Below are 13337 nucleotides of genomic sequence, written 5' to 3' on the forward strand. Positions count from 1 at the left end.
CCCTGTTCTAACTTTAGAAAATCATCCAAAATTATAAAAAAATAATTAGGGGTTTAAATTTATATGTTTAAATTCCTAATGAGTCTATTTTCAAGAGAAGCAAACAGAAAGGTCGAAGCTATCAAACAATAGAACAAGGATAAATTTGAAGATTTTACTATACTTATTGGCTAAATTATAAATTCTGAAATTTTTATGGTAAAAATATATTTGAGTCTAGTTTCAAAAACAATAAGTGTATCTTAATTTAGAATTATTTAGCTCAAGATATAAATAATTTAGTGACTATGACTCAAGTGGACAGTTTTGATATGAACACATAAGTAAATAGTAAAATTATAGATAATGTTACATATAAGCATTTCATATACTAAAAGCTATATATTCTAACAAATATATACATAAAGGATATGGAATGGAGAGGAGGAGGAAGAAAAAGATATGAATATATATATAGTAGATGAATTTGAAATGTTTTGAAATGGTTGTAGGTGATGGAATGATTGATACATATGAGTTTGTTTAAACGAATTGTTAACATAATAAGTGAATAATTGTTAATTGTTGTGAATTCTTTGTTAAAATTTTATGAAGAATTGAATTGATTGGCACAATTTAGAAATAAATATGAAATAGACATAAAGTGGGTAAACTAATTTTGCAAGTGCAAGTCCTCCAACGGTCTTATTTGTAAAATTTTAATATTTGTGTTAATTTTATAAACTTTGTTATATTTAATTAAATATAATGTTTTTATGAGGACTTGAGATTAGAAATAGATGTAAGTGGATAATATGTAAAATGAAATGGTGGTTATGACATCTGAATATGGTTCAAGTAATGATATAAAATAAAAAAGTAAAAATAAAGCTTGGGAAATAGAGATGACGTCACAATGACAAGTTCGCCATGTTACGACGTGAAAACTCCCAATGTCGCGACGATAGTTCAAAAATTTTTATGATCAACTGTGGATGTTTTAATGAGCTCATTTAACTCATAATTAATTCTATCTTAAATTCAATTATTACTAAAATTAGTTAATGATCTACATTAATTAAATAATGAGATAAATTGATCTAAAATTTTCAATAGTTGCTTTGCCAGCAACGAATGTGACATCCTGATGCCTTGACAGCGATCAAGTCAGGTATGGGGGTGTTACATTGGCATTCTGCATATTGAACCTACAAAAACTTTTTCAATGTACCCTTTCTGACTTAAGTACAATTTACATGCTTTTATATCTCTGGGAATCTCCATCCCAAGTATCTTTTTTCTGCTCCCAAATCATTCATCTCAAATTCTTTACTAAGCTGGGCTTTGACATTTCTTATCTCTCCTTTATCTTTGGTTGCTATTAATATGTCATCAATATAGAGAAGTAGATACACAAAAATACCATAACTGTTTTTCTTAAAATAAACACAACTGTCAAAGTTGCTTCTTTTGAATTCATAAGTAGTCATAAAAGCATCAAACCTCTTATACCACTATCTTGGTGACTGTTTCAAGCTATAAATGGATTTTTTTCAACATGCAAACATAGTCCTCATTTTCTGAGACTATAAAATCCTTTGGTTGTTGCATGTAAATATCTTTATCAAGTTCTCCATGCAAGAACGTTGTTTTTATATCTAACTGCTCAAACTCCAAATCATACTTTGCCAAAATACCAAGCAAGGCTCAAATAGAACAATGCTTCACAGCTGGAGAAAACACATTTGTGAAGTCTACAGCTGGAATTTGACTGTAACTTTTTGCAACCAGACCCGTTCTTGACATTTTTGAGGCCCTAGACGAAATAATAAATGAGACTCATTTTAAAAAAAATATAAAATGTAATATAATAAAATAAAATTTGGGGGCCCTTTTTTTTCTGCCTACAATGAAGCGTCCATCAGAAAATTTAAAAGGCTAAAAAAAATTTCTACGTTAAAAGTTGAAAATTTTATTTTTGGGCTTTTTCTAGCCTTAGGCCCTGAGCGGCCGCACTCCCGAACTACCCCTAGGGCTGGCCTATTTACAACCAACATTGCTTTATATATGGGTTCTTCAACTCCTACAATCTCTTTTTTCTTCTTAAACACCCATTTACAATGAGCAACCTTTTTACCTTTAGGAAGTTTTACTAGATCCTATGTTCTGTTCTTATATAGCGATTTCATCTCTTCTTGCATGACAATCATCCACTTTTCTGAATCTTCACAACTAACTGCCTTAAAATAAGTAGATGACTCTTAATTTGCATCTATATTTTTAGCCACGTTTAAAGCATAAGCAACTAGACCAGCCTCCGTACCTTTTTGGAGGTTTAATTTCTCTTATAGGTCTGTTTTTGGCAATAGAATATTATGCTGTTGATTGTGGTGAAAAAGAAACTCTACTCTAAGTTTCTATTTTAACTTGAGAAGCAAACTCTATTGTAGGTCCTGGATCAATCTGAAGCTCCACCTGCTTCATATGTGTGTTTGAATTTTGGTGATCTTTATTGAAAAAGTCTTTAAAAGGTAAGTTAGGCAGAATAGAAATTTCATAAAAAATAAAATCTCTGCTAATTACAACTTTCCTCGTTTCAGGACACTATAACTTATACCCTTTAACACTAGCCTTATAACCAGGAAAAACACATTTAATAGATCTAGGCTCTAATTTCCCATTATCAACATGAGCATACACGGGACACCAAAAAATATTCAAATTAGAATAATCAATAGGAGTACCAAACCATACCTCTTGTGGAGTCTTTTTTCAATGGCAATGGACGAAGATCAATTAATCAAAAAACATGTTGCAAAGGTTGTTTCAGTCCAGAACGACTTCGGTAAATGAACATTTAACAACATGCATCAAACTTTTTCAATGATTGTTCTATTCATTTGTTCTGTAACGCCATTTTTCTATAGAGTATGACGAACTGTTAAGTGTCTACCGATCCCTTCTAATTTGCATAATTCATTAACCTTATAAGAACATAATGCCAAACCATTATCTGTGCGGAGGTGATTTATCTATTTTCATGTCTACTTCTCAATCATAGTTTTCCAATTCTTAATCGTGGACAACACATCACTTTTCTACTTTAAGAAGAATGCTCAAACTTTTCTGGAAAAATCGTCAATGGTCGTCAGCATATAATTAGCTCCACCCCTCGAACGCATTCTAAATGGTCCTCAAAGATCAAAATAAATATAATTCAGTGTTTCCTTCGTGTTATGGAATCCTCTGGTGAATCGAACTCTCTTTTGCTTCCAAAAAATATAATGCTCACAGAACTTTAGTTTACTAATGCCTTATCCATCAAGAAGTCCTATTTTGCTCAAATCTTCTATGTCGTCCTCACTCATATGCCCTAGACACATATGCCAAAGTCTAGTAATATCATTATCTGACAATGAAGAGGAAACGACGGCTGCATCACTAGTAACAGTTGAACCTTGCAACACATATAACTTGACAGTCTTTCTCTACCCTTTTATCACAAGGGGGAACCCTTGCTAATATTCAAAACTCCACTTTCAATTGTGTACTAGTGCCATTTTGAATCAATGGTACTCAAAGAAATGAAATTCCTCTTCAATTCTATTACATGTCGTACACCATTAAGTGTTCTGACGACTCCATCGAACATATTAATTTTGATCGTGTCAATACTTGTAATTTTACATGAAGCATTATTTTTCATAAAAACAACACCTTCAGGCACTGTTTTGTATGTTGTAAACCAATCCCGATTAGGACTTATATGGAACGTGCAACTAAAATCGATGATCCACTCCTCGCTCACTTTAGAGTTGTCGAAAAAAGCAACTAGAAGTTCACTATCACTATAATCTTCTGTTACATCAGCTTCAGCGGATTGTTCTGGTTGTTTTCCCTTTTGATTCGTAACCTCCCTTTTAATTTGTAGCATTCTTTTTGATCTTATTCTGCAACTTATAGCACTCAGACTTAATGTGCCCTTTCTTTTTGCAAAAGTTATAGGTTTTACTTTTGTTTAAATATCTCAATCTACCCTTAGATTTACTATCATAAAATTTTTTTATCATATTGAACCTCCATGGCCTCTAAATCTGAGAGAATTTCTTTAAAAATAGTTAAGTATTTGTACACAAACACACCTTTCTTCAAACGATAAGCATAAAGACGTTGCTTCATATGTAGCTTGCGAGTTAGGGTTTTCGACATACATAACTGGTCAAGTGTCTTCCATAATGCAGCGACATTCTTCTCCTTCAACATGTCCTGTAGAATTTCATTTGACAGATACAGCTGTAATTGCGTTAATGCCTTTCGATCTTTACGACTCTTATCTTCATCCATTGATGTCGAAAGCATCTTGTCTAACCCTGACAATGCATCCTCCAAATTCATTTGTGCAAGAACGCCTGCATCTTTACCTGTCACAAAGCGAATCTAGTATTGTGATCCAATAACGGAATATCATAATTCATTATCGCCATTACTGTGATTGAAACAAGTAACCCGAAAAGCTCTGATACCATTTTGTAGAACTAACATTGATAATGACAATATAGAACGATTGCAAAACAAAAAGAAAGAAAAATAATAACACACAGATTTATGTGGAAAATCCTTTCGGGAAAAAACGACGAGCAGAGAAGAAGAAAATTCACTAACGTCGAATTTGAATGATAAAAGAGGAGTTTAAACTACATCTATTTATATGTTAGAAAAACATTATTCTAATCAATGTTAAATAGATGAAGTGTAGTAAGGTTGAAAAACCATATTCTAATTAATGTAAAATAAAAGAAGTATAGTTCTATATGGATTTTACTTTTATTTTATTTTACCATTGTATTTTATTTAATAAAAATTCTAGCCACTCAACTCTAACATACAACTTGAAGACGGATTCTACTTTATGATGATCCACATAATGAAAGCAAGCTGACATTAATTAGCATTTTTTAACTTTAATGATAAACTAAATTTTAATATTAATAGAAAAACAATAACTTGTAATTTAATAAAACATATATAGTTTTACTAGCTATGATCCTATCAGACACTAAAGCATGTTTAATTTTTTATATGTCTAATTTTCTCTTCCTTCAATTTTCGTTTCACCTTATTAAACAAAATTAAAATAATATATAAATCATGTTTAATTAAATTTGAGAATACGTGTATTGTGATCTTATATTTAGTTTCTCATATTCATGTTTAAAATATTTTTAAAAAATAAATTTAATTACAAAATAAAAGAGAAAGAATTGGGATAAATATTAAAATTATATATAAACTTTGATTTAACATTTAATTTTACATATGAAATAATAATTTAATTTAATTTTTATAAATTACTAACACGATTATTAATATAGTGCCATTTTAAATTTATATATTAATAAATATAAAATTTATTATATTCTTTTAAATTATAATAAAAAAACAGATATGATTATTAAAAATATTAAATATCAAATCACATCAATATTATCAGGATCTAAATTTTAGTCATCGAGATACTCTAAGATCTAAATTTTTGTTATCGAGATATTCTCTTACGTTGTTACGTTATTCACGTAAGTGTTAATTGTAAAGTACATTTTCCGCATTATACACGCCAAACAAAAATACACATTATTGAAGATGGGCCTAAAGTATGAGGCCCAAATATAGGTCACATGTATTACAGCTAGACTCAGATAGTTGGCGCCGCAAAGGCTTCGGCTCTGGTCCATTAATAAACAACTGAAAATATAAAACCGTCGGGGGAGCCGAGTAGCCGACGTAAAAACTGGAAATCAACGTTTTCGGCTTACTCCAGAAGCCCAAACGCCAACACCATCGCCAGCAGTCTGTTTCTTTATTTATTACTAGACCTTTTTTCAATCCAAGTTAGTTCATTCTTCGAATCTTGTTCTCCAAGCGAAACTAAAAGAGAAAATTTTCTCCAGAATCTGCATTTGTTTTAAACTTCTAACTTTTCAATTATCGCATGCAAAAGCGGCTTTGCTTAGGAAATCTTGGAAAATTGAATCATTTTTTTTCTATTACTTTTTTGAATTTTCGGTTGTGTTTCCCCCTTTAATCTTTTTTGGCGGTTAAACAATGAACGTTCGCGTGAAGCAAGAGATTATGGAAACTTTAAACGCGGAAAGACGGAAACTAAGCGGCGTTGTGCGGGAACAATCTGCCTTGGTTATCGAGCTCAGCAGCAGTAGCAGCGATTCGGACTCGAGCGATTCGGACGATCTGGACGAGAACGATAACCCAAACGGTGTCGTTTCTGCAGGGGAAGGACCTGAAGGTAGGGCTTCGAAGAAGCGGAAGGTGAATGATGTCGATTTTGTGCTACCGCTGGGGTTTTTGGCTCCTCTACCGCCGGAAGATCCGGCTCCTATTCCGTTAGCCTATGATACGGCGGCTGCGGAGGTTTCTGCGACGGTGAGCCCGCTGGAACAGGCGGCAAGTGCGAGTTTGAGTCCAAGTTCAAGTGTGCTTTGCAAGCAGTTCTGGAAGGCTGGGGATTATGAAGGAGCTCCATCTAGCGCTTGGGAGTTATCTACAGGTACAACTGTTGATTAATTATGCTATGTTATAAGTTTAGTTTTATATCTTGCTTGCAAGATGGCGATATTAATATGGTTCCAAATTTGGAACCTACTGGCACGAAAATTTTTTGTAGTCTTTTTTTAGTACACGATACTGTATGTTGCCATCAGAAGATGAAATTCTATGAGTTATGAGTGATATTCAATTCGTTGGGGTATATGCATTTTGAATTTTGCATTGTTTGATGAATATGCTTACCTCTCTATACCTGGATCACTTTTTTTAAATTGCTGAATTTGTTGGGAAATTCAAATCATGCGGGGCGTAAACGAATGATTGTTTGATCTCTGTTTTTTTTTTCTTTATTTGTTGATTTTGTTCAATGCTTCTTCACTTAATTACGTTTGACTTGTAGGTGGCATGGATCATGTCAGGGTTCATCCAAAATTTCTACATTCCAATGCAACGAGTCATAAATGGGCCCTTGGAGGTAGAGTTGTCATAACATATATATAATATACATATATTTGCTATGCATTTTAGCTATTTTTCTCTTTTAACATTTTCTTTTTTTTTTCTGGCCTTTGGATATGTTTTTTAATTTCACTTCTCCAGCTTTTGCGGAACTTCTGGACAACTCTTTGGATGAGGTACTCAACACCAACACCTTTCCTAGTGTGTGATGTTTGCTTTCCTTTTTCCAGTTTTGCAAGCATATTAGTTTTCTGATTTCAGGTTTGCAATGGAGCTACATATGTTAATGTAGATGTGCTCAAAAGTAAGAAGGATGGGAGTCAAATGTTGGTCTTTGAAGGTACTTCATTTGAGTTCTTTATTCTACATGTGCGAAGGTGCTACTGAAAATAGTTTTTTTTCAATGAGTATTTAGTTTCCTTAAGATTTTCAATTTTTTTTTGTTCATAACGTGGTAAAGCTTTGAATGTTCATCACATTTCATTGCAGATAATGGTGGTGGGATGGATCCTGATAAAATGCGTCAGTGCATGTCCCTTGGATATTCTGTAAAAAGCAAAATAGCAAACACCATTGGACAATGTATTTACTAATTTCTTCTATTTGGAAAAGAGATACTTTTTAGCTGCCTATTTGTCTTTCTCATAGAACATTTTTAATATCCCTATTCCTTTTCTACAGATGGAAATGGATTCAAGACTAGTACCATGAGGCTTGGTGCAGATGTTATTGTATTTTCTCGGTGTTGTGGAAAAAATGGAAAGCGGTTAGTCTTTCTTCATTATTTTGGACTAGAGTTATCTTTGTTAATTCAATTGTTTTTATTCGATTATTGGTAAAATAGTAACTGTTTATTGTGGTTACTTGGGAATGTTGAATGTAAGATCAAACAGAGTGATCAGAGTTAGACTGGGTTCACCAGTAAGGTGCTAGTGGTTAAAGTTGTGCAGAATGGGAGTTTTCAGTGGGTAAATAGATATCGTTCTATGGTTTCTTGTTCAGTTTTGAACATTTTGGTTGTTAATACTGGGTGTGTTTAATAATCTTCGCCTTAACTTATCCCTGTCCATATTAACACTGATGCATTGTTGTAGCAGTGGCAGTAGTTTTCAAATATCTGAGTTTGTGTTTGGTTGCTTTCTCTTCAAGCATATCTGCTATCATTTATTGGATTTTATGCTACACTTTTATATTTGACATGCCAAAATTCCTCTGCTTCCTCTTTTACTCTGCTTTTCATTTTTTTGTCACTGCAGCAAGTAATCATATTATCTGGTTTTGTTTTTAGCCCCACACAGAGCATTGGACTGTTGTCCTACACGTTTTTGACAAGCACAGGAAAGGAAGACATTGTGGTACCCATGGTAATGTCAACTAGAACCTTATGTTGTCTGTATGAAAATACTGGTAGTAAATGTCATTGCATGGAGTGGGACATGAAAACACAAAAGATAAGCACTATAACTTTTATAGCCAAGTGGATATGGGTTCAATGAAATAGAAGTAGACTTATTTCTATTGTGGAACTTATGTTTTCATTGACATGCAAACTTGACAGAATTATGTTAAGATTTGTTTTTGGTTCAGTTTTCTTGTGTTAGTGACATTATTTCTTTCTCCTCTTTGGCTTAAGTGAATAAATCATCAATTCATTACTCCATGTTATTGGGCTAATCTGTGATTTACTTCATCCCATTATTCACTGCAGAGGTTGTTAATTTATGGTGGTGTTTCTATGAATGGCATGCATAAAACTAAAGTTTAAATAATTTCGCCAAGCATTTCTGTTTTTTATTTTCCTAATTCAACTCATGCTTGGTATCATCATCAATTTCACTATAGAAAAAGAAAAGAGAAAGTAGGGATCAATTTTGGATCATATTTCTATTTTGCTTGATATTTTATGTACTTATAGTTGGTACGCTATGACAGAAACTGTGCTCTAGTTGAGCCCTTTAATGATTATGTGGGTTGAATTGAACAGCTAGATTATGAATGGAAACAAGATGAGTGGAGCAAGACAACACGATCTACTGTCAGTGATTGGGATAGGAATGCGGAAACTATAGTACAGTGGTCTCCATTTTCAAGTGAAGCAGACCTCCTTCGTCAGGTAATTGTGGTTCATTTTTCACAACTTCTATGTTGGGTCCAAAAATGTTATTTTGTGTTAAAAATCCTTTTGATTGGCAGAAGGGAACAAGCATTTTGATGCCAGTAGAAAGATGATTGTTGCTGTGGTGTTTCGGAAAGTAGTTGCTCATATTCCGACCTATCTTTTCTTTCTTTACTTTGCACTGTTGTCAATATATAAGTTTACATAATCTTTTTGTCCATATTTTGTCATTATCAGTTTGGTTGTCAGTACCTGTCTTTTAATCTTTAGTTGCTTTACGCTTTTCCGTTTGTTGTTTGTGATAAATTGTTTCCTTTTCCTGCTTGTAGTTCAATCTTATGAAAGACCATGGCACACGAATTATTATTTATAATCTCTGGGAGGATGACCAAGGGCTATTGGAGCTTGATTTTCATGCCGACCAGCATGTATGTCTCAAATATCTTTGACTTTGTCTTTACTATTAAAAATCTAAGGCGAGCAGAATATGATATAAAGCATTTGTGATGTTCAACTTATGGGAGTGAATTATTATTGGCAGGATATTCAACTCAGAGGTGTTAACCGTGATGAGAAAAATATACAAATGGCAAAAGAGTTTCCAAACTCTAGGCACTTTCTGACATATAGACATTCATTGAGGGTAACCATCATCACTTTATTATTTTACCATGGCACAAATTACGATTTTTACCCTTGATAATGGCTCTTTGTGTTTTATCATGCCATAGCTGTTGAGTTGGACCTTTTATTCAGCAATATCCAAAAATTTTAACTTTTAATTGTTATCCTTGGGAAGGAAATTTTACTTTATTATATTGAAATCTAAAGTGGAAAGGTGAAATTGGAAATTTTTTTCAAAAATTGAACCTGCAGGTATTTCTTTCTTGGTTAAAACATGAAGATTTTTAAAGCTTGGATGGTTTACTTGCTTTTAACTGATGTCATGTTTAACTTGAGATAGCACATCTAAATTTTGGCTTATATTATTTGATTTATTTTCTGTGTTCCTTTGGCAGAGTTATGCATCAATACTTTATTTGAGACTTCCACCTAACTTCAGAATCATTTTACGTGGGAAAGATGTTGAGCACCACAACATAGTGAATGATATGATGCTCACTGAGATGATAACATATCGACCAAATCCCAGTGCAGAGGGGGCTCCTAAGGATTTGAATGTAATAAGTACTGAATAGTATTATGTTTATCTTCTATTTCCTTCACTACATACTTGTCCGATGCCTGATTTTCTTGCACTTTTGTTATCAGCTGGCTGCTTTGGTGACCATTGGTTTTGTGAAAGATGCCAAATATCACATTGATGTTCAAGGTTTCAATGTTTATCATAAAAACCGACTCATCAAGGTTTGCTTTATATTTGTTTTGCATACAATGTATCGCACAGATTCCTTATACATATTCCTTTGTTTTCTCTGGCAGTTTAAATTGTGATGTTTTTCTTCTACACTGGGTCTTCCTTTTATTTTGCTTATATTTTAATGATGTATTTAATGACAGGATTTTTTTTGCACTTTGCTTAACATAGTAGTCAAATTTACCATCCACATAATTCCTTTTGACAATGCTCTTGCTTAATTCGTCCTTTAAATCTCTTTCTCCAGCCTTTTTGGAGGGTTTGGAATGCTGCTGGGAGTGATGGTCGTGGGGTTATAGGTATGTTTTCAGCAACGCACACACCCTAGTTAGTTTACTTATATATCCTAACGTGCAGAGTTGGCCATAAAATGTTCTAATGTGCTTACTTCTTATGAAAGGTGTTTTGGAGGCTAATTTTGTTGAGCCAGCTCATGATAAGCAGGGTTTTGAGCGTACAACAGTTCTTTCTAGACTTGAAACACGACTAAAAGAAATTCAAAAACTTTACTGGTTTGTTGTCAACAATGTAACCCTTTCTTTTTACTGCTGCTTTGGATCCAAACTAATTTCTAATGATTTTCACTTCATTTTAGGACCACCAATTGTCATAGAATTGGCTATGCTCCACGGCGTAATAAGAAAGGTATAGAACAGTCTTTAGGCAAAGGTGTGCACTTGAAATCTTATTTCAATTATGTGATCTATCTCTTTTTCTCTCTCTTTTAAAAGTTAAGCTTGTTGTGGACAGTGGACTTTAAGTTATCCCTGGTTGATGTCTAACCTTTTGATCCTGTAGATCCTTCTTCTGATCATGATGCGCAACAATCTACTCAATCAAATAAGAAGAGTACAAGCAGCACCAAGAGACCTACAGACTTGGACAAGTTGTATTCACCCTCAAATTGGAATAAAAAAGGAAAAGAATGTCAGGAATTACCTAAAGCAGTGGATGGTGGAAATGGGAATGGTCATGTGTTTAGCAAGGGTGAAAATAGGAAAACGGCACGGATGGATAGCAGTGCAAAGGTCACCACGAGACCTGGAAAAGGATTAAGCTCAGTTGAAACATCTTCTCCTTCTGCAGAGGATGACAGCGATGATGTGTGCGAGGTCTTGCCCAAGAGACAAGCTAATGGGAGCAGTCAAAAATTTGTTACACGATCAAAGTCGAAGGTTATTTTTATGCATCTCTTATCTTTAATTCAACTTTTTTCGTTGCGATGTTTTTTTATCTGCATGCTGGCCTTTTTTTTCATTCTTATATACAAGCATTCAGATGTGTTATATTTGTGTTATAGTTTTTTGTCTGCAAAAATGGTCCTTTCAATAATCACTTTGTTGAACTAGCAGGAGCGTAGTCTCAATGATGAGCGTTGCCATTCCCAGACTGGTCTGCATATTCTGGAGCAGTTGAAACAGGAAAATTCTGAATTAAAAGAAAGGTTTTTAGAAGATATCTATTATATTGTATCATTAATGGTTTCAGGATTACATGACTTCAACCTAAAAGATACTACTATGTTTTGTAGATTAGAGAAATATGAGGGAGGGCATCAACAACAATTGCATGATGATTTGCAACAGGAAAGAAACCGGTGCCAGTCACTTGAAATTGAGGTATGCTCCAATTTCCAACTAGCTTAAGTAGAATGCAAGGAATTGTCTGGTATAATTTGTCTGGTTTTGTTACACTCTTTGTTTATTTATTGTATATCAGCTGGCGGAGGCGCTGAAAAAAATTGAGCAACTGAACAATGAACAAGAAAGTATCATTAGCATCTTCTCGGAGGAGAGAGATCGAAGAGACAAAGAGGAAGAGAAGTTAAGAAAAAAGCTAAAGGTGATGATCTGTCCACCCTTTATCTAATGTGATTCATTTCCCAAGTAAAACTTGTGAATGAATCTTAAGGCTTCATTCTTTGGTTTCCCTGCACCTGTTTGGTGGCTAACAAAAGCATGAGTTTCATTCATTTTATCTGTTTTGGTTTCATCCAATCAAATATTCACTTTTCCCTGGAAGGGATAACAATATTGAGAATGGTTGGGGCATTGTAGGACGCATCGGATACCATCCAAGAGTTGCTCGACAAAGTTAAGATACTGGAGAAGATGAAAACTCCCAACATCAAGCAGGAGCGTAGAGAGCTACTGTAGAGCACTATTTTATCGGCTTTTCCGCTAGCAAGCAACCGAAGTGATTCGTGAACTATATTCTTTTTGTTACTTTGCCCCATATTCTCACATCCCTAACGTATGAGTAGTGCCATTGTACATTGAAAAACGCTTTGATACTTGAGCTTGGGTTGTCGAGCAATCCAAATACACTATGCATATAGTATTTTCCTTTTTTTTTTTTTTACTTTTTAATAGTTATAGGAGGTTACTGAGTAGTTTGCCAGCTTATAACTCTTTTTGTTACTGAGGTGGGAATATTTTGATTTTGATGTTGGATTGCGGTTAAGTTTTAATAACTAAAGTCGCCTGCAAAAGGCCTGGCGAAGGCAAGCGGCATTGGGTGGTGGTAGCCTCTCTCTGGCTGTCTGTCTGTCTGGCTTGGCATTAAGTGCGTTTCTGGGTGGCGTCCAGACAAATCTCCATTTGCAGGCGAATTAATAGCAAGAAGTTATCTTTTCTAATTTTGAACACAAATAAATTAAAACCCCAAAAACATGGAAAAGCCAAAGTGCCAATCCCCCCCTGAGTCTTTTTGATCTCTTCTCGTCTGTCTGTCTTTAGGCTTAGGGCCTACTGCACCTTTCCATTCATTGATCCCCCCGCCCCGTAATAATAACATTACTTTGTGCTAATAACAAAATACTGAAGCTAAGATAATTGGAATATA

General features: G+C 34.0%; 1 protein-coding gene across 2 annotated transcripts; it reads left to right on the top strand.

Moving 5' to 3' along the window:
- The first annotated feature begins 5687 nt into the window (after nucleotides 1-5687).
- Nucleotides 5688-12937, top strand: LOC107946599 (protein MICRORCHIDIA 7). Of its 2 annotated transcripts, none has more exons than XM_016880998.2 (20): nucleotides 5688-6541; nucleotides 6941-7015; nucleotides 7141-7175; nucleotides 7261-7339; nucleotides 7489-7581; nucleotides 7681-7765; nucleotides 8288-8363; nucleotides 8984-9112; nucleotides 9445-9543; nucleotides 9657-9758; nucleotides 10135-10296; nucleotides 10388-10483; nucleotides 10741-10792; nucleotides 10894-11005; nucleotides 11089-11162; nucleotides 11292-11668; nucleotides 11846-11937; nucleotides 12025-12112; nucleotides 12213-12335; nucleotides 12551-12937. In XM_016880998.2, exons 1-20 carry the CDS (start codon nucleotides 6082-6084, stop codon nucleotides 12647-12649), a joined length of 2508 nt encoding a protein of 835 aa, XP_016736487.1. In that variant the 5' UTR covers nucleotides 5688-6081; the 3' UTR covers nucleotides 12650-12937. The 2 variants fall into 2 exon arrangements, with proteins under 2 accessions (XP_016736487.1, XP_016736488.1); XM_016880999.2 differs by having other exon boundaries at nucleotides 5746-6541; nucleotides 11089-11138.
- Nucleotides 12938-13337: the final 400 nt, after the last annotated feature.

The sequence above is a fragment of the Gossypium hirsutum genome, chromosome D12 (assembly GCF_007990345.1).
Source record: "Gossypium hirsutum isolate 1008001.06 chromosome D12, Gossypium_hirsutum_v2.1, whole genome shotgun sequence".
Classification (NCBI taxonomy): domain Eukaryota; kingdom Viridiplantae; phylum Streptophyta; class Magnoliopsida; order Malvales; family Malvaceae; genus Gossypium; species Gossypium hirsutum.

Coding starts and splice junctions, on each gene's coding strand:
- LOC107946599 (XM_016880998.2), top strand. CDS start 6,082: ATGAACGTTCGCGTGAAGCAAGAGATTATGGAAACTTTAAACGCGGAA. Junction 8,364..8,983: donor AAGACATTGTGGTACCCATG/GTAATGTCAACT, acceptor TGAATTGAACAG/CTAGATTATGAATGGAAACA. Junction 11,163..11,291: donor AGAACAGTCTTTAGGCAAAG/GTGTGCACTTGA, acceptor TTGATCCTGTAG/ATCCTTCTTCTGATCATGAT.